Source organism: Siphateles boraxobius, unplaced genomic scaffold, assembly GCF_051911475.1.
Source record: "Siphateles boraxobius isolate OS27281-9 unplaced genomic scaffold, OSU_SipBor_1 33, whole genome shotgun sequence".
Taxonomy (NCBI): Eukaryota; Metazoa; Chordata; class Actinopteri; order Cypriniformes; family Leuciscidae; genus Siphateles; species Siphateles boraxobius.
This window is the reverse complement of record NW_027508953.1, coordinates 10,446,320-10,467,467: the sequence shown is the minus strand read 5'-3', so window position 1 is coordinate 10,467,467 and position 21,148 is coordinate 10,446,320. Positions and strand designations below refer to the sequence as shown.

The following is a 21,148-nucleotide window of genomic DNA, read 5'->3' as shown; positions in this document are numbered from 1 at the left end:
TTTTTGTAAATTAATTGTTATTTTTCATTTGATTACATTTTAAAAGCTTAGTTAAATTGTTAAAGTTTATATCATTTTTTATTAAATCATATAAAACGGAATCCCCCCCAAAAATAAAATGGAAAACACAGAATTTAGGGGAAAATAAAATGGATTTCATGGGGCCTTAAATTTAAAGGTATACTGTGGACTGTGCTTTAAAGTTTACATGTTTACATTCATTCTCAAGGTATAACAAATATGTGGAAAGAATTTCCACAACTTCCCCATTAATGGTAAATGAATATTGTGATAAATATCTATATCGAATGATATGGAAAACAATATTGTTATAATATTTTTGGACATATCGCCCAGCCCTACTACACTGAGGTTTGTTAGTAGATATAGTACATGGAATATGTCCACTCCGATCAAGTTTAATAACAGCATTCTAAGCAAGAGCCAATGATCCAGGGGTCCATCTTGCACCCTAACCAGCAGGAGAGATTCTGGCTTCATCTCAGCTCTGAGCATTGACCGGGTTAAACACATTGCTTGGCCTCTGTCTCTCTCTCACTCACTGGTAAATGAAGAATGTGGGGGCATCGACCGGCCGCTCTTTTGATATGTGAATCCATCAGTATGGGCAATGAAGAGCTGGACAGAGCCACTATTACTACTGCATCTACTGGAGATGGACACAGTAGATCCATATAGAACAAGAGAGAGAGAGAGAGAGAGAGAGAGAGAGAGAGAGAGAGAGAGAGAGAGAGAGAGAGAGAGAGAGAGAGAGAGAGAGAGAGAGAGAGAGAGAGAGAGAGAGACAGAGAGAGAGACAGAGAGAGAGAGAGAGAGAATAAATATAACGGCGGTTATAGCTAAATATTATTTATGACTCTCTGTGGTGAAATTGACCATACATCCTCAAGTGTGCATTGATAGCCATGGACAAAACAATGAACAATAGTGTTTTAATACAACACTGAATAATTTAATTGACTGTGTATATTTTAACAATATGATTTTGCTCCAAGCTTTGAAGATCACCAAAAAACACATACAGCAGTCCAACATTATGTAATCATAATTGGGATTTACAGTCTCCTTCTCAAAGTAACTTAATTTTACATTATAGATTTTATTCCTCAAAAAAATTGCTCACTGTCAACAATTATGCTAAGAGGCTAACAAACAGTAAGATTTTGATTGATATTATCTGGAGTCTTTTCTCATTTGGATCTCTTTCATGGGATATATACATATATATATATATATATATATATATATATATATATATATATATATATATATATATATATATATATGGCATATACAATATGCTGTAGATACTTTGAATTTTTATGAATCATGATTTTTTAATTATTATTTTTTTACAATGTTTATCTGCGTGATTCTTGTTTACATTTAAGCATATTGTAAGATGTAGGGTTTCGCTTCTGGTTCTGGACCTTGGCACTGCACATTTTGGATACCTCCACCAATCTGGCACATCCAGTTCAGGTCTTGGAGCCTCAACTAATATCAAGTGTGACAATTAAGGTATGCATCTAAAATGTGCAAAGCTGGAGTACCCCGATTGAAAACCAATGTTTTAAATTATAATTTTGGTCCTCAGTAAGATATGGATTTACATTCTGAAGGCAGAAAAAAGCCTCAGCAACATGATTTTCTCATATGCTTGAGAGAAAATGCAATTACATTGCCTTGTAGAGCAAAAGCAAAGAACAAAGAAATGCTTGGGATATTAATGATTAATGAATACCTAAGATATTAAATGAAATTGCACAAATGTTTTTCACCTAGTGAACATATACCACAGCACTATTGTTTGAAATCATAATATTTATTCAGGTATTAATAATCAGAATGTTTAACTCCTTCTGCCCTTTGTGTTTCTACGATATTTTCCTTGAGCTCTCCAAGGTGACCAATGGTGTGAACCTATGTTTGAGGAGTGCTTTGTTACCAATATAACAGATCCATATAGGAAATTAGGGTCTTTGAAGGACTAATTAGCCAGTACTGAATGCCTAATGTTCAGTGATATTTCTGAAATATTTTGTTTTTACTATTATATCATTGCAAGATAACCCACATTTCAAATGAGGCTAGAAGAGTAAAGCAGAAGGTTTGGAAAATGATCAACCCATACTAATTTCTTAGAGTAAATGGTGCAGATCCATTTAATATTCTTCAAGACATAATTTAAATAGTCTTTTTTTTATAAAACAAATCTTATTAAAATGATCATGCTGTGAAAGATACGATTCATTTTTGGAAAATGTTCTCAGATATGTAAGGAGCTTGCTACTTTGACTTAATATGACCAACAAAATCTGATTCTTAAGTTAGCCTAGCTGATCAAGACTGCTTTTGAAACATGAGCTTCCCTCTTCACCTGGGAGGAGGAAATGTAATATGCAAAGCAATGCTATAAACCTGAAGAAGATGCAAATCTCAGGCCTAACTTGGCTGCCTTGGTAAAAGAAAATTAACAGAATAAGCTGTGCTGAAATGCTATAAATAAAGACATGCACTTCAATAACATACACTCTATAACAATAAAACGGTATTCATCATGCTTGCTCCCTCTTGAGTAAATTACAATGGAAATTTGTTTCTTGGCGCAACTGACGGTACTTTGTTTCTTCCGCCTGGACGCACTGTCTTCGGTGCACCGTAAATAACGCGGATAGACGCCAGTGGAATATGACTTTCACATACCCGATTGATTTAATGTGACCTCTACTTTCTTAATACCACTGGATGCCTATTTAACCAGATGAAGGCTCAGATTGTCCCGTACACTTGTGCATTAATTCCCCATTCATCATCATTAGGCAGTGAGCGGTCCATTCACGCCTTGGTCTGCCTGCTGTAAATTAGAACGTAAACAGCCTTTTAAACAGTCGCCGCCTTGAGATGCGCTCTAACGGACAGATGCGCGGGACCGCCCCTGCCTACGGAGTAGCCTAGGCCTATTGTCGCTTTAGAAAAAAGGAAACGATATGTCAAATCTTATTCTCACAATTACAGTCATATGATCTTCAACACTCTCTTTTTCATATATGTAGGACTGTTGGTGTGTAATATTATCATCTCACTGTTTTCATTCATTAGGCTATTACACTTTTAAGATGATGGTTATGCAGAGAGGTGACATGCGCCAAGGTTAGCCTACATCAGAGAACAGATTAATTAGTCCGAGGGCTGAAAGTAAGAAATTATACTTGTATAAGACTGAAAATAACTAACGGACATAGTTTGTATTTTATTTATTATTATTATTAGGCCTAGATTTTATTTTATCCCACATGCTCATTGGTGCAGGTAAATCGGCTTTGGTTACGCGCATAAAATGTCACATTTTAAGTAGGCTTTCTAACATGCTGAAATTTATTAGACGTTGGTGAACTATCAGCCCCATGTGGTATTTTTTTTCCTTTTATTATTAATTGTCAATTGAGTCGTTGGCCATTTCTTACCTTTGCCTTTGATAATTTAATGTAGCAAGCGGACATAAATCCGACTTTGAGTTAACTGCTCTGGTTTAAATGGCGTATTATTCCAAACATATGCATTTTAATCAACTTGGTCACACTTACAAGAACTGCTTCTAATAAGGCCATCAATCACGTGCGCAACCAGGACGTCCTGGTGGGGGCTCGAATGTGGGAGGAGGTAAATTGTTTGGGCAAGCGATCACAAGCAATTGTTGACATTTTGTTTGTAACATATCAGATGAAAAGAGCAAAACGGAAACACCTAAATAATTATTTTAAAACATATAGCCAAGTTAAAGATGACTGAAAATGCTATAACCCACACAAAACAAACAAACAAGATTAGTATTTTCTGTTTTTAAAATAATTAAATGCCTATGCATGACTGCAATTCTGAAAATTGTAATGCATTTTAGTTTGTATTAGTCTATTTGTTTTTAAATCAGCATACTGATACAGGGAAGTCACTTTTGTTATTTTTTATTTGAATTTTTTTATATTCTAGTTTTTGCTTAGGCAGTTCGACAAGTAATTGTTAGACACAATATCCAGCCTTCTCTATTATGTCAAGAAAGCTTCAATTTGCAGCTCCAGGTGCCACAATTGCGCAGACAACCCAGCTAATTAACGTGAGTTGATTGGTAGGTGGATCCATCATCGATCTTTCTGCATTCCAATATTTCCACAAGACATTCCATTTCAATCTTTCTATTAACAGCGCCGGGATATTGCTTGTACTAACGGTGCCCAGCCCGGGAACAACTCAACAGCTCGTTCAGATAAAGATGTTCAGTTATGTCCAAGCTATTACATTATTTCAGTGTTTCAGATGAAAAAATAGGAGCCATATATAAGATATAAAGGTGACAAACTATAATTTGAAAACAATACTTTGTGTCATATTTAAGATTGCTGCTGTCCTACTTTTACTGTCGTAGCCTATACTTGTCGGTTTTAATTCATTTTCATTCTCAGATTCTTCACATCTGAATGATTTGTCGCCTCTTTGTCTTTCAGAAAGTCTAGAAAGATACAATTGCGAATAAAATAAATTAATTCTACAAATCTTGGAAGAATAAGTAAGTAGGCTAATAAGTAGAATAAGTAAGTAATAAGTAGCTTAGGCTATTACTTACCGTGTTCCATCACTAGTATAAAATATGTTCAAATTACACCTTTGGCGTTTTAAGAATAAACATTAGTCACTCGTCACTTTTCGTTTGAAATAGTTTATTATGAAATTCAATTTAACCAGAACACTACTGACCCATTTTTCGCGCGTTTTACACAACCCGAAATCAACCTAACTGAGCAGAATAGTAGCCTAACTGTACATAAAAGAAAACTTGATGCAAGAGTTGAATTCAAAATACATAAATGGAAAAACATTATGGTCAATAAATCAATAAATAATGCCATCTGATTATGCCCATAAATGTTAGCGTTATTTATGCGGGATTTACCATTTTACTTGTGTGTATATTTAGGCTATTGTATTGTGTGTCTCAGAGTGAAGGTGAAGGCCGGGAAGAGACGGTAGCCTACGGGATGGTATTCAGTTGACGGTATGCGGGTAAGACAGACATCTCTGGCTCGCCCCAATTTGCCGAATGTGATTGTCCAATGGATCTCTAGCGCATGTTCTCCCGTCAAGCCAGCAAGCCTCGCACAGAGCTTCTTAATCCGCTCCCCTGGCGCCTTGTTACCGGTTTGGCAGACAAGTCTCTGAGCGTGCAGCATTATCATTAATTCAACATTCAAAATTTCTCCCTTCCGAATACATCACTCCTTAATTTCCCTCGCATCTGCACATTTCGGTGTGCTACCGGGACCGGGTGTTCGTGGATGAGGAATAATGAGCCAACCGTGCTCGGTTAACAAATCCCCTTGTTAAAAAGCTAGATGAAAAACATCGTTTTAATGTGAAAAACTGCATGTGGGTCAATTTGTATGGTTATGAAAGAGTATAAATTATCATAGATTCTTGCGCTATCCTTCAGTCATTTTTTACAAATACATTTTCTTGTCTCCTTTGTCACGTTTTTGTATAGGGTGTAGCCTACTTAAGATGTATTTGAGTTAATATGATATCTCTGTTATCAGTATCTAATTTCTCCAAAAAAATATTTAAAAGTCCGTGACCTGACAGTGTTAAAATAAGACTCTGCACAACATATAGCTTCTTAACTGGAAAACATCCACAGTTTCGAAACCTTAACTTGAAGCAGATTGCTTTTGTGTTGTGCACGCTGCTTTGAGTAGTTCATGCGTTGACTTGTTAAATACTGTCAAAGTGCCCAAAGCTGATCCGAATACCCGAAGAATCCATGGCATCTTTCTGTCGTCTTATCTTGTTAGTGGCACTTCCTCCCTCTGGTCCAAAGACACTGACGTTGATTTGCTGATGACTGCTGGCGAGAACGTGAGGAAGGCCTCAGTCCTGGTCGTGGGCGAACACGAGAAATCTGCGTTATTGGACCTATGTGGGAGCCCGTTTGATTGACTGGCAGCGTGACAGGCAAGGCAAGAGCATGGGCTTCCCCCAGGACCAAGCCCGTGACCCGGGCTGGGGTACAGTGATGGGTGTCTGAAGGCGCACAGTAGCTCAGGACGCGGGTATGGATGCGAGAGCACCCGAAAGCTGTCCAGCGAGCGCAGAGGATTGGAGAATGGACTCCCAGTAGCAGAGGCTGAACCTGCAGTCACACCGCTGAGTGGAGAGTAGTAAGGTAGAGGAAGGTGAGATTGGAATGGATAGGGCAGGCTGCCCGTGGCTGCAGCATGGCTCATCATATAGGTGTAAAAGGCGGGGTCGGCAGGATGCGGCCAAGTCATAGCCAGCCGTTGTCTCTTGTCCTTCATGCGACGGTTCTGAAACCAAACCTGTAACCAAAAGCAGCAAAGTAGGCGTAAAATAATAGTAATGACTGAGGCCTAGTGCATGTAAGCAAAGCCAATTTGGATAAGAAATAAACCAAGAGAACGCTCACATAATTAAGCAAACAACAGGTATGATAATATTTCAGAATTGTGATCGTTCTATTTCTTATCGTAATTTTAAACCATTCGCATTGCTGGATAAATACGCCAGCATTGATTGATTGGAGCAATTTTGGCAGAGTTTTTATACTCATTGCTCGTTGGTAGCCTTATCAAACAGTTCACCTTTTTCAAAATACAATCGGAATGCAATACCTTTATTGTTGTTTCCGGTAAATTTAGGGCAGCCGCCAACTCGCACCTACGTGGCCTGGACACGTAATTTTCCCGGTAAAACTCTTTCTCCAGTCGTGATATCTGATCCCTCGTGAAAGCTGTTCGATACCTTCGCATCTGGTCAGAAGCATAGTTGAGAGAACCGGGGCCTGAACCCATCTTGTTGTCCACACCGACTTCTTTACCGTGGTTCGGCGAGTCCATCGCCAGTCCTTACAGAAAATAAACATTAGTGATTTTAGAACATAAATCGGTAAGCAGAAACCTTGCAATGGATGTGTTAATTAAAAGAGTTCATACTACATCTCTTGCTAATGATTTTTGGTTGCATGATAACACAGAAAAAATATATAAGATGAGTCTGAATTCAGTTCCATATTATAATATTAATGAATCATTTCGGACAAACGATAGCGCAAACAACAACAACAACAACAACAACAAAACATAACAGCTTCAGAGATTAGGACTGCATGTTTTTATTAGCTTTTCTTGATCAATCTCCAGTGGAGAAAATCTAATAAAACATGCACTCTCAATCTCTGAACATATGATTTATATTCAAAATATAGACTAAACAAATGCTCGGCTTTGATATTGCATTTAATTTGAATTAATAGTGCACATTCGAGGAAAATTATTTGACTGATTTATTTTTTGATTATATGCATGCATAGCCTAGTTAAAAAAACAATATAATTCATTAATATTTGCACTAGGCTAATTATTTAAATAATCTTTAATAGTATGAAATAGTATGCATTGAGAGATTTCGTAAGCATTTTAAAGTAGGCTACACATTATATAGCTACTGACTAGTTAAATGCAATCGTATTTTCAAAGAACATTCTTAAACAAAAAATGAAGAAAAAAAAAGTTAATGAGATGTTGGAGATTGATGTAAGATGACTTAACTTGTTAAAGTCCAGACAACACCCCAGATACACAGTGGCCTTGTAATTGACTCGTTAATTCAAAAAGCTTGCAATAACATTACAGGAGCTGACAATCGAACGCGCTCACAAGCAGTGAGCAACTGCAGGAGATCGATTAAACGTGATAATATGCTCGCGTGTATTCTCTCTCAGCGAGAATTTACAAACATGAGAAGAAAATGTGAACAAATAATTGCAAATAAAACAAGAATACTATGAGTTGTGTGTTTTTTTGTTGTTGTTTTTTTTTTTACCTTGCCCACTCGGGTAATCCATGCTCTCTGGGGTACAGCTGACATCTATTTCCTCATAGAGGTCTGACTCCGCATCCGAGCTGCTGGCCTCTTTGTTGGGAATGTCTGACAGGTCCCTGTCCGGCGCCGAGGGCTTGCTAGTAAGTGTCACATCTCCGTACTCTGCGCTACGGCGTCCCTTTGTCGCGTCATCCACTAGGTTTTGCGAATAAGGCACTGGGCTTAGTCTGTTCTGGTTAATCTGTTTGTCCGGTAATTTGCGCATGGGGTCTCCGGTAGCTTCCGTCAAATTAGAGCCAGTTTTGGCAGAGAGTGCGCCAACCTGACCACCCTCGGTGCGCATCAGCATGTCCTTAGCGCTGTCCATAACCGTTAGACGAGAGCAGACGGCCAGATCTCTCGGAGATTGGTAAGACAGTTTGGAGCAGCAAACGCAGACGAGGAGCTGTGCGATGCGAGCGCTCGAGAGTGCTGCACGAACTCTGGGAGGGATCACCATTGCCCTCTCTCTCCTCACGCGCTGTCATTGTTAATAGGGCAGTCGTCATAATAGAAGGCTCAGTGACGCCACGCGTCGATTGGGAGTGAATAAACAGAGTGGGAGAGTAGTATAGCAGAGACAGACGTGAATTCAAGGCTACATCACAGAATAGAAGCATGAAAGATGCACCAGCTTTACCTTTTTAACACGTTTAAATTAAAAAGATGTTCACACTTTATGATTGTGTCATAATAATATAGTGTTTGACTCAGCATTGTTCATATTTCTCCCTTAGAAATGTCGTAATTTAATGTGTATGTTATTATTGTGTTAGGCTAATTAAAATGATCATAGTAGACCCAATATAATAACCAGAATGTCAATGCCTTTTGTTTCATTGAACTCAGATAATCTTCTCACATAAGAGAAGAAAGTGTGGTTGAGGGCTTTTTGATGGATAAAAAAAAAACTAATGTCCATTAGGACAGTCAAGGTTGGAATAATGTGATAGAACGCAGATATGGTAAACCCCTATCTATTATCTCCATGTCTTAAGCCCACACTTGGATAGGAAGGAGTCATAATGGCAGCATTTCGGAATATATTATCACATGTTCTTCGCCGATCAACACAGTCAGTGCGCGATGGAGGACGTCAGACTGAATGGGAATATTCCAAAGATGAGCAGGGCTGTCTCTCTGCGAGTGGCGTAATTTGAAGTGTACAAGTTCCATCCTTTCTTCAACGCACCATCTCAGTCACGCTCTCTTCCCTTCGCTTTTCCTCCCGCCCTAACTCGATCTTCCAAAGTGATGTCAAGTAAAGTGCAAAAAGGTCAGGCCCCCGTGACCAGGAGTAAGAATAACAGGCTATTTGACATTTAATTAGATTTGTTTGAGCCGCGCCAACAATGCATATACCCTCACCGCCTACTGGCGGGAAGAAGCTTTCCAGTTTTATTTCTGGAATGTTTAAATTTGAACTCTAGGTTTCAGATGATTAGACTCTATATTCACAATTATTAACACGTTAATTTTTTTGGTTACACTTTATTTTAAGGTGACGTATTTATATTGTACTAACTCAAATAAGTAATGAGTAGCCTAATATTATTAACATATAGAGTTATGGTTAGGGTTAGGGTTTGGATTTGATTTAGGGTTAGTTACCTATAATTACGGATAATTTACTGTTGTTATTGTTATAGTAAGTACATGTAATAACATTTAATACGTCACCTTAAAATAAAGAGTTACCAATTTTTTCCAATAGTGTTATAACTTCACGTATTCTAATATCAAATGGACCACAATAAAGGTAATAAACAAAGAAGAAATAGACCTATATAAATTATTGGTCTTCAAATCCTGCCCATCATTACAATATGCAAATTAATTATTTTCCCCTGTATTATTACATTTTATGTTGCAGCCATGTTGTTTATGATATTCTTCATAGCGTTTTCTTTAGAAATCTTAGATTCCATTGTCTTGTTTTATTTTTGACTTGTTTTGATTTATTTTTATCTGCATGTCATGAGCAGACTGAAATGGACAAAGTTCAAAATCCTGTTCTGTGTCTTGGTCGTTGACAAAACCAACCCTTTAATGATAGCGAGGCTTATGAGTTTCGGGCTCAGGAGAAGAGTCTGTCTGGTATATTATAGGCTGCAAAGATAACCCAGCGCACTGCTTGCTTTCAGGGAGGAGGCTTTGATGTCGGATTTCGGGCAGTAAAAAATCGCAACAAAGCTGTGATGAAGTTCAATAACTTTAAAGAATATAGCCTCAGTAGTTTTAAACTTGATATTGCTTCTCAAACCAAATGGCTTTCATCGTTTTTGGTGGCGCAATGTAACCATGCTACAACTGTGTGGCTTTTCCTTATAACCTTGTAACACTGTTAACACATAACATAGGCAGTAGAATCATAACCCACTTGGATGTAATTAGCTCGACTTCTGTATCTTAATTGCACACACACCATCTCTCTTAAAGAAAGCATGTAGCTTACGACATTTTTCAAAATTGCCCTAATATTTTTTTATTAAAATACATAATTTCATTTTAATTAAGTTAATTAAAATAATACACAAATTCTTTAAAAATACCAAGAGAGTAGGCCTAAGTGACCATATCAGGTTAAGGGGTGGTTAGAGTAGCCTACTTTATGAAGTTTGCGTTTCAAAGGCTTTGTTGACAACAGTGATTATTGTCTCAGTTATTATTATCTTGTATGCAGTTCAACGCTTCTCGTGTCTTTTTTCACGTTCTCTCCTCTAGTTTAGCGTATGGGAAATCCGGGGATGTTTTACAAGCCCTTCGGGTGCGCCTTGAATGGATGGAACACGCATGTTGTGCAGTGACGTCAGACGCTCTGTTTGTGTGGCCGCGGTGACAGTTCTCTGAATCATCAAAGCTGTCCTCGTGCGCCCTCGCCTGTTAGGAAAGATAAGAGCACTGCATCTCTCTCTCTCTCTCTCTCTCTCTCTCTCTCTCTCTCTCTCTCTCTCTCTCTCTCTCTCTCTCTCTCTCTCTCTCTCTCTCTCTCTCTCTCTCTCTCTCTCTCTCTCTCTCTCTCTCTCTCTCTCTCTCTCTCTCTCTCTCGTGTTCTTTATTGACAAGGAAATATGTATAGCTGCTTACAATGAAATGTACAAAACAATACATTTAACGTAAAATAAAGATAATGCAAATAAAAAAGTAATATTTGATAACACTAGCAACCCTAAGGTCCTGGTTTCAATTCTGCTAAATGCGTATGCAAACTTTAAAAAAAATGAATTAAAAAATAAATAGATTAATTTAAAGAAGAAATATTAATTCCCCAAGCAATTAAGCAATGCAAACTTGAAATGACTAATTGCATTGTAATTAGCATGTTTAGTAATGGAGACAGATTCAGATCACTTACTGTCCCATATTGTTGCAGACAGACACATACAACCACACAGCAGTGCGTGTGTTTCCCTTGAGAGTTTCTCACTGTAAGATTTCAAATGTGCAGTGTATCTGTTTAAACATTTACGATTCTGTCATTTGTGAATTTTGGCAGAAACGTGGGCGATAACACTATTTTAAGGTGACTTAGTTACATGTTTCTACTTACTATAGTAATAACAGTAAATTATGCGTAATTACGAGTAACTAACCCTAAACCAAACCCTAACCCTAATTGTTACTCTAAAGTAAGTATACATGTAGGCTAGTTAATTAATATTACTCAGTACTTATTTGAGTACAATGTAAGTCACCTTAAAATAAAGTGTAACCAATTGGGCTCCGTCTGTTTTGGTAGCATCCAGTGTTATTGTGGTTAGTGAAACACCAGGACTTAAGTTGGTATTGCATTCTCTCTTTTAGTATTGCAGAGCTTTATAATGAGTTTTAGACGGTTTTAGAATGTGACTGGCCTTTTTTACAGTAATATCTTAATAATTTGTAGACATATCAAACTTCTTTTTTTGTCATGTTTTTACCTTAAACATGGACTTTTTTTAGCTTGCAAACACATATTTAAGTATCAATGCAACAAGTTATCTTTTGGCCGTACAAATACTTTGGGACAAGCCTATCAAATCTCTTAACAAGAGGTGCCATCCGATCTTCAAGGTCAATAAAAGTCAAATCTAAATTGCTTAAAATTATGTAAAAATAACAATTTTATTTGAATAAATGAATATGTTTGGCCAGACTATGGCTCACACAACATGGACCCTGATTTACATTCCTCATGTCTCATTTTGTGTACATTCCTACACCACCAATAAACCTTTTTGTGGGCAGTCCTTGCAGGCGTCCTTGAACTTTAAACAATCATATATTTGTAATTCTCTCCTAGAAAGGACAGGCTGCATCCTGTACTTTTTTTTTTTGCACAACCAAGTCTTTAAATTCAATGGACAAATTCGTAAATTATTGTCAGTTATATGGAGTTTGAAGCTAGGCCTGTTTGGATTGGTTGCATAAATTCCTCACACACTTTATGCTGCTGTTCAATATTTTGGCATTTTATCACAACTAATTGTCCCCAGTTATCTAATAGGCTAATAATGATTCTCACATTCTTAAATTAAGAATCTTTCCTTCCTATTTTTCCCTTCAAACGATTTAAATTGTAACACAGTTTCCTCTGTTGAAATCGTATCTTAGCAAGTTTATATTTACCATTATACTTTTGTAGTGTATTCCCAATTCCACTTTGTATTGCCACCAAGCTTACTTAACAGATCCGTGTTTTTCCGTTCGCTTTCGTTTTCAGCTACGCGTGTGAAACTGATGCACCATCACATGTCTAGTCCCAGTAAGTAATAAATCAGTAGCCTAATATTTAAACTCTTATCGGTGTTTTATTGATTAGACGACAAATTATTTCTCTTAAAATGCCATCACTCGCCCCATGCAACAGTGTTACATTTCTTTGGTTGATTAACAGTTTAAGCGATCTATTAGTAGAATGGGAACACTGAACTCAACTTGCTGTCTATCGTGGTTTCTTCTTGACAAGTCTCTTTCCTTGTCATGTTAAGTATAGGATTAAATAACAAAATGGACTCATAAGATGTTGCGGTTTCTGTAATTCTGGTGTGAAGGCAGATCAGAGGGGAATTTTAGGCCTTGTCGCGCGTTGACTGAACCAGGTCCGCCCATAGTTCCCAAACTTCCGCTGGAAGTTTAACAACAGTGCCCAACTTGAACTTGGCCATGATGACCCGCATAGAATAGTCTCCACTACAACTTCACCTTCCCACTTTCAAATATGTAGTAATTTAATACTTTTAAAGCAGACGAAAGTACATATTCAAAAAAAAAACAAAAAAAAAAACGCCCTAGTCTACATCAGTGATCCAGTGAGTGGCCAACTAAAGGACGCTTACCAGAAGAGACGGATGTCAAAACACGTGTACATTGGTTTCCATTTATCATAATATCATTTACTCTGGGAGGCTGTCCAAAATTAATCCGAAATCTCACTGGCCTGTATGTGCGTTACATTTATTTTAAGACGTTCATCGACTGTCTCTGAATTTTGTATCGCTTTTTGTTATGAACATTTTATTTGATAAATGCTTTGAATTTGTCTTTACACGCTCATTTTGTTTAGACCTTTAAATGTCTTGTGTAAATAATCCATGTGGATAAATACAGACTAATCGAATTTTACAGAAATGTCGTCTCTAATCTGAAAACTTCGAAGGAAATTAAAAGCTGAGTTAAAAAGGAGAGCGAGGGGAGTACCCGATATATGAGTAGCCATAATAGATTGTTTATAGCCTATTACAAAATTTGATATAAAAAAGACATATAAATGCAATATAAACAATGTATATGTGTTGATTATATTACACAATTTGGAAATTATCAACCAGGTTTATTTTTAAGGCCTTTCTTGAATTTGGGCCTGACATCGACAACGATTAACGCGACATTTGTCGGATGTCAAAACACGTTCTTTCATAAGTCAGAAAAAATATAGCATTTACTGTGGATGAATTTTTGTTGTGCATAATCGATTATTTCGTTTAAGGCATTCGTTAAAAACACTATTTGTTCATTCATGGGCAACAAAGCAACTGAGATACATCATGTAAAAGTAAAGGCTTTTACTTTTCTCTTTAGATTTTCTAATCGAGAAAATAAAAGTTTTGCCTTATGCAATGAACCATTATTTAACATTATTTTTGTGTGTTCATCTTTATTGAAAAGTTAGCCTAATACACAAAAAGAAATGTTAAACTGTCGATAATGTTTGATGATTGAGCAATGTCCAATGCTATGCAATGCACTTTACTTCTCAACGCGTTTGACTTCATGCAGCTAAATATTAAAATTTGGCTTCTATCTTTTTTGAAAGTTTTATCAGTACAATTGATGATAAACCCACAATCTTATTTCCATATTTGTATGGTTAAATAAGTTGCTTGTGCATGGCTACCTCTGTTATTTCGTAATAATCATTATAAAAACATTCCGCCTATTGTTTTTAAATACCCCTTGCAGTAGTCGTCGAGGCAAACAAGTTAAAATGCACGTTAAACAAATATTTTATTAAAATATTATTTTTGTTTTGCAGTGAAAATAAGCCTTTCGATGTTGTTATCTATTTTGTTGACTAAACAAGAAATAGGCTATCCCCTAACATGTGGTGGGAGTATAATTCATTGTGTGATATTAAAGATAACTATACTTACTCATACTCTTGTTGCAGCTTAGAATCACAAACGTGTCCTACATTATTGTTATTTAACACTGTCTTGCTGCCCACAGATCACGCAACGCGCTATACGCACAGTGCTTCCCTGCAATACACTCCACAGAATTATTTAACCTAATTTTCTAATATATATATATATATATATATATATATATATATATATATATATATATATATATATATATATATATATATATTTAAGCATCACTTTCAGTTCACTAGCCTGAAATCATAGGAAAATATTCGTTTTAAATACTACTATTAGCTATTACTATAGTCGTACTACTACTACTTCTACTACAAATAAAAATGATGATAATAATAATAATAATAATAATAATAATAATAATAATAATAATACTGTTGCCCGTGCTGTGTGTTTCTCTGGACAAAAAGTCTGAATGAGTATTCTGCAGGCTTTTGTAGTGTTGTTGAGGTTCAAAAGCCGTCGGATAAAGACAACAGATGCGTTCACTTTTAAATCTTTGCATTGTCATATTAATACATTCTAGTTGAGCATGTGGAATAATCATGAAAATAAAGAAATAACATATAAAATATGTAGCCTAATTATAAATATGTAATATAATAATAAAATATGTTTATATAGGCTATATATGCACTCATCATAATAATCGTATATTCTTAATAGTTACTTAATAGTTATATTCTTATTTTGTCTGCGAAAAAAGCTCATAGAAAATGTCTCGGATCATGCGATTGTGTGGTTTTCTACCATCAAACTCTCAATGTTCGAGTTACTAAGAAAACAAAAAGTAGCTTAGTTTATACATCAGGAAGTAGCCTAATTACACTTAAAAAACATGATGTGTTGTTTTATAAATCAGAATAATTTAAATATGTAGAATTACACTCAAGAAAATGTCGCGCGCTCTGGACTGCAAATTAACAGGGTTATTTTTCGAAATTTCTGAAGAATGCATTTTCATCAAGAATGCGTTTGACGCGTTTCATCCTTCTTACCTAAATAGGCTACTTCGTTTTCTTCCAAAATCAAAATCGAAAGAAACTCGTATTAAATTGTAGGCTAGGCTATATTCATTCTCCACAGATTCGCAAACATTTGTGATACAAAGTGGCAGGCGAGACTGCCACTTTGGCAGGCTTCTGTGACGGCTTCTGTGACGTATCTTATTCACCAAAGATTTCTCACCATTCGACTCTTCTCTTTTGTAAGCTTTGAGACTAGCCATCAAAGTCTGAATACGCCAACAGGCACAGTGTCGCGGTCAAACGACAACTTTCAACTTGACCTTGGCCTGCAGACGCGTCAGCTCCGCACGTAAAACGCAGTCGAATGCAGGGGGTGTTCTCTGTCTCGCATCTTGTAAACAAAACGGAAGCCGTCGCAGCAGGACTTCATGCCACGTTCAAAAATTGGATTTTTTTTTTTAACTGCCATCACTTGCAACCAATTTTCTAAGTAGCCTATTGTAAAAAAAAAAAAAACCTGTAGATTCCGTTGTTAATCGTTAAAGGGCACACCTGGCTTGTTGTAGCACACTCTTGTATTGCATCATATTATTTGAGTATAGCCTGTTGTTAGGATGTAAAAAATATTCGAAGATTTAAAAGAATTTAACACTTTTTTGGAAAATTATGTAGGTCTACTTTTTAAATCTCTTTTTTGACTAGTTAACACGGTGCATATATATTTTTTAAATCTTATTCAGTTCTGTTGAAATCTGAATCTTCAAATTGATTGCAGGGCCACCAAGGGCTGAACTTTGGCAGCCGCTCACAAATGGCGGCCATGCACAAATGGATGGGAACAAATTGACTGGAATCTTGTGCGCTTATACAATTACACAATATTCGTTCATTGTTTAAGCCAGAGCTCGCGTGACTATTTTAAAAAATCAAAACAGTACTACCTAATGAACCTTTTTGTTGTAGTTCAATTAAAGTGGATACAGAGATGAAATCGCACGAAAGACCACATCTGTATTCACCATTTACGTTTATCTATCCATTCACCTTCTTTAACATCTTTAAACAGGTAAAATCCTTTGACAATAGTCATCTCACATCACGGCATTTTCCCTCGGTTTAATTGTTAGCACTTGAGGTGATTATCGTCCTAGTTTACATATCACATGACCAGTTTTGAGCCAATCCAGGCGTGATCCTGGACGTGCGCAGGGTGCGTCAGAGAGTCGCTTGACTCTCGTGGAATCGACTGTCTCCTCTTTTTCAGTCTCGGGGCTTCTCAAAAAAGAGCCACACGTCTCAATGTCCGACGGGCTATGACAACGTCACTGCTTCTCCGCACGCGCTGGATTGACCCGGTCATGTTTCTCTATGATAACGGTGGCTGCTTGGACGACACCGGCAAGAATATGGATGGGTTCACGGGAGGTAACTTTTCGCCGAGCCCGTGCAGGAATTTGATGGCTCACCCTGCCTCTCTTGCGCCCAGCGCTGCCTATCCCTCAAGCGAAGTGGCTGCCGCTGGAGCGGGTGAGCCTAGTAAGCAATGCAGCCCATGTTCAGCTGTCCAGGGTTCAGCCAGCGCTTCAATTACATACGGATATTTCGGTGGTGGTGGATACTACCCTTGCCGAATGTCCCACCACCACGGGGGCGGTGGAGGTGTAAAGCCATGCACCCAATCCCCCGTCTCTTCCTCGTCTTACGGGGAAAAATACATGGACACGTCCGCTTCTACAGGCGAAGATTATACCACTTCGCGCGCCAAGGAGTTTGCCTTCTACTCGAGCTACGCCTCGAGCCCGTATCAGCCGGTTCCGAGCTATCTGGATGTGCCTGTAGTCCAGGCAGTGAGCGGGCCTGCAGAGCCCCGGCATGAGTCCTTATTACCAATGGAGAGTTACCAACCGTGGGCTATCACAGCCAGTGGGTGGAACGGGCAGGTCTACTGCACGAAAGAGCAGCCACCGACGGGAAACGTTTGGAAGTCTTCTATACCAGGTAAAGCTATTGTCAAAAAAAAGGAAGAAAAAGTCTTATACAGTATTAATTTTTTTTTTCTCCAGCGTATCAAAACGGTGTGTTAATATTGCATATATAACAAAGCATACAGTGCTGTGCATTCATCCTTAAACACATTTCAATACTCTTATTGCAATTTTCTTTTCAGAGGCAGTGTCTCATGGAGGGGCAGACGTCAGCTCCTTCCGCCGCGGGAGGAAAAAACGTGTTCCATACACCAAGCTGCAGCTTAAGGAGCTGGAACGGGAGTATGCCGCCAACAAGTTTATCACCAAGGACAAACGCAGGCGGATATCCGCTCAGACCAACCTGTCTGAACGACAGGTCACTATCTGGTTCCAGAACCGAAGGGTAAAGGAGAAAAAAGTCGTCAACAAATTAAAAAGCAGCAGTTAGCATTTGCTCTGTGTAAATGCAAGCGAACAGTTGTAAACAGTGATGGCCCACACACACTCAAAGCTATGAAATTATAGACGTTTTAACGAATACATGTTTTCCTTGGACTACTGCTTTGAAGTGATCACTTTGGATCGGACAGGGATAATAGTGACGCGGTGCGTCATGTCTGCGCTGCAAACGGTGTATGGCCATATTCCCAACTCAGGACAAAGAGGGCCAAAAGATAAGTCTGTTTGTTGAGATTATTTACTGCTCACCAAATATCTAATGAAGAGAAATACTTTGGATATTTAAATTGTGATACTGTAACTCTTTACAGTCTGGTACGACTTTTTTTCACCACCCCCATTGTCGATTATAATTGATACTTTGCTTGAAATCTCAAGTTCATGAAATTTCGTATCATGCTGGAGAATATGAGGCACGGAGCCTGTAGTTTATCAGGTCCATGTACAATCTGTGGTCTTATTTGTGCCAAAATAATATACTCTATAAACTTACTGTGTGTGTGTGTTAAAGATAGTCTACCTTATGTGTGTTTTGTCGTTGTATCGTGTTGCGCAAAATCCGTCCTAATAAACCATTCTTAAGAAAAATATGTATGGCGACGTATTAATTTATACCCTTGTATTGCAACATCAAACCACTTGAAAAAAATGAACCATTAAAGTAGCAAAAATACAAAATTTGAACTTGAATTGCATTTAACACGCTAAGAATCTTTGTAAATGCAAAGGTTGATGCAAGCAAGTAGACCTAATTGACCTGTTGGATGGTGTCCAAAACTTTATGGACTGTAAAAGACGTAAAAGAAGTATGTCTTCAGCGTGAATATAGGCTACTATGAATGTTTTCCCCCTCTGTCTGTAGGCTGTAACAAGAAATGATGCGAGTTTGCTCTTGAGTTATGTAAAAATGGGTGGGTGCGTACCTCAGCCCTATGATAGAGCAATTGCGCCATCTTCTGATGTACATTTGTAAGTGAAGCAGCCGGCCTTAGTCATTTTAATTATCAAAATTAATAAAAGCTAAACACATTTGTACAAATTGAATCCCACATAATGATCTGTTATGTATTAATGTATTACTCATTCAGTTTACGTTTGACTGACTTGGAGGTTAATTTAGACAGAGCGTATGCAAATTGGTTAATTATATAAAATAAAAACAAACAAAAAACATATAGGCTATGGACTCAAAATAATTAAAATATATAGACCTATACAAAAGAGCTATCGCGGGGACAATATTGTTTTCAACGAATGTATCAAAATTATAATAAAGTGTTACCATCTTATTTTGAGATCGCTTGAATATATTCATTGCTTCTCGGTCAATAAAATTTCATGTTGCCTACGATTGCCATATGTATACATGGAACATTTAAATTGCAGACTATTTGATTAATTGAGACAGAAATTAAGACTTGTAGATAAATGTCAATTTGTGCAAATTACACATGCCGGACAAGGAGGACAAATTCTAAGAATATCGTGTTTATCAAGCCTCTGGCGTTTTAATGTGCATCGAACCTATAGTTTAGGACAACATGAAGATAAAACTGAAAATTTGCTCAGGCTTGATTTCTAATGACATAGCTACAAGGCAGAAAGTGTAATTTAATTGAACGTGATGTTAAGTTTACATTTTTTAATTATAGCAACATCTTTAAATAATTTTCAAAAATAGATTTATTGTAGAAAACGTATAGAATTTGGAATACATTTTGTTTTATAGAACGACTGCAGCTGAATCCTCTGGAATTATGTTGTTATGGCTTTTCATTTTTAGCTTTTGAGTACAATAGTTTTTGTAGTAGTACTTTATTTATAATCATGGCATGAGTAATTTTTAGATCAGGTTTCATTTTTTTTCTTTTTACTTTGGCAAATAGGACGCACACAAACAGACATGCATGTAAAATGCGTTTTTAAACTGATTTATTTTAGCCATCCTTTGTTGTGTCTTATGATCAACTAAATTTATCAGGAAGTAATTTTTATCAAGATGGTCAAGATTTATCAAGATTTTTCAAGAAAACTTTGAATTCGGCTGACTGCTGAATCGTTATCACAGACAAAATTGGTAGTCTATAGGCCAAAATATTGGATAATTATAACAAATATTTAAACCTTAATTAAACACGCGATTAGCACATTTAGGCTACATAGCCTAAGTAAATTTCAAAGTTTCAAAAAAAAAAAAATTATAACAGCCTGGTGTAGTGTAACTTTAGACAATCAGAATTTCCTTATTTTGCAGCTTAATCTGTCCCGACGGCCTTCATATGAATTTCCAAAATACTTTATTATTATTATGTTTTTATTTTATTATTATGCCATGTAAACAAATAAATATAGGCTTCAACGTTTCTAGGTTATTTATTGTAGGCTAACTGACTTGACGCTGGTGATGAAAAGATGTTTACATTTTCTGCGTCAGCCTGTCTGTGTGTGTAGGTCTGTTGTGTTGACGTACTGTCGTAAGTGTGCGCACGTAGTCTTGAAAGAGTAAATGCATTTGAACCACTCACGAGTCCTTTGCTCACTAATAAATCTGGTTTCTGGCGCCATCTACAGAACAAAAATCTAACCGCACCTGCAAATCTTTTTTTTGGGGGGGGGGGGGGGGGGGTTAATTTTATCTCTGGATTTCCTTCTCTCTCTCTCTCTCTCTCTCTCTCTCTCTCTCTCTCTCTCTCTCTCTCTCTCTCTCTCTCACTCTCTCTCTCTCTTAAGATTCTGTAGGCTAGTTCTCCGTTAGTGAACGATCAGTCCGAAATCGAATGTATTGTAGCCTACGTCCTAAAACGAACCTGTTTTAATGATTTTAATGTGATTTGTTCTATAAAACCCGTGTCCGTGTTTACGTGTCCGTATTGATAGAAAACAAAGAAACTAAAAACTTACAGCTTACAGATAATTTAAATATAGACAGAATTGACCAAAGAAGTAGGCTATTAATTTAAAATAGTAGCCTATTGCATGTTGTTTTTAGCTAATCGGCACAAACACCCGAATGTTTTAGGAGAGAATGACGAAATGTGTTGTGAGAAAGATAAGAGATTTGTGAATGACTGGTAAAATGGCGCGGGTATTTCTCAGGTTTCAATCTATGAGCCATTAGAAGGGGGTTAAAGCTCGGGGTGGTCGTCTAGACAATGAAAGCCAA

At 37.2% G+C, this 21,148-nt stretch overlaps 2 protein-coding genes across 2 annotated transcripts; one reads left to right on the top strand and one right to left on the bottom strand.

The window, feature by feature from the left end:
* Positions 1–4,719: 4,719 nt before the first annotated feature.
* On the bottom strand, positions 4,720–9,193 carry evx1 (even-skipped homeobox 1). The gene is made up of 3 exons (XM_077195481.1): positions 7,912–9,193; positions 6,702–6,934; positions 4,720–6,389 (listed from the first exon to the last, which is right to left on the bottom strand). The coding sequence occupies exons 1-3, from the start codon at positions 8,408–8,410 to the stop codon at positions 5,853–5,855; spliced, it is 1,269 nt and encodes a 422-aa protein (XP_077051596.1). The 5' UTR covers positions 8,411–9,193; the 3' UTR covers positions 4,720–5,852.
* Positions 9,194–16,820: 7,627 nt separating this feature from the next.
* Positions 16,821–18,486, top strand: hoxa13a (homeobox A13a). The gene is made up of 2 exons (XM_077195622.1): positions 16,821–17,557; positions 17,727–18,486. Exons 1-2 carry the CDS (start codon positions 16,873–16,875, stop codon positions 17,972–17,974), a joined length of 933 nt encoding a protein of 310 aa, XP_077051737.1. The 5' UTR covers positions 16,821–16,872; the 3' UTR covers positions 17,975–18,486.
* Positions 18,487–21,148: the final 2,662 nt, after the last annotated feature.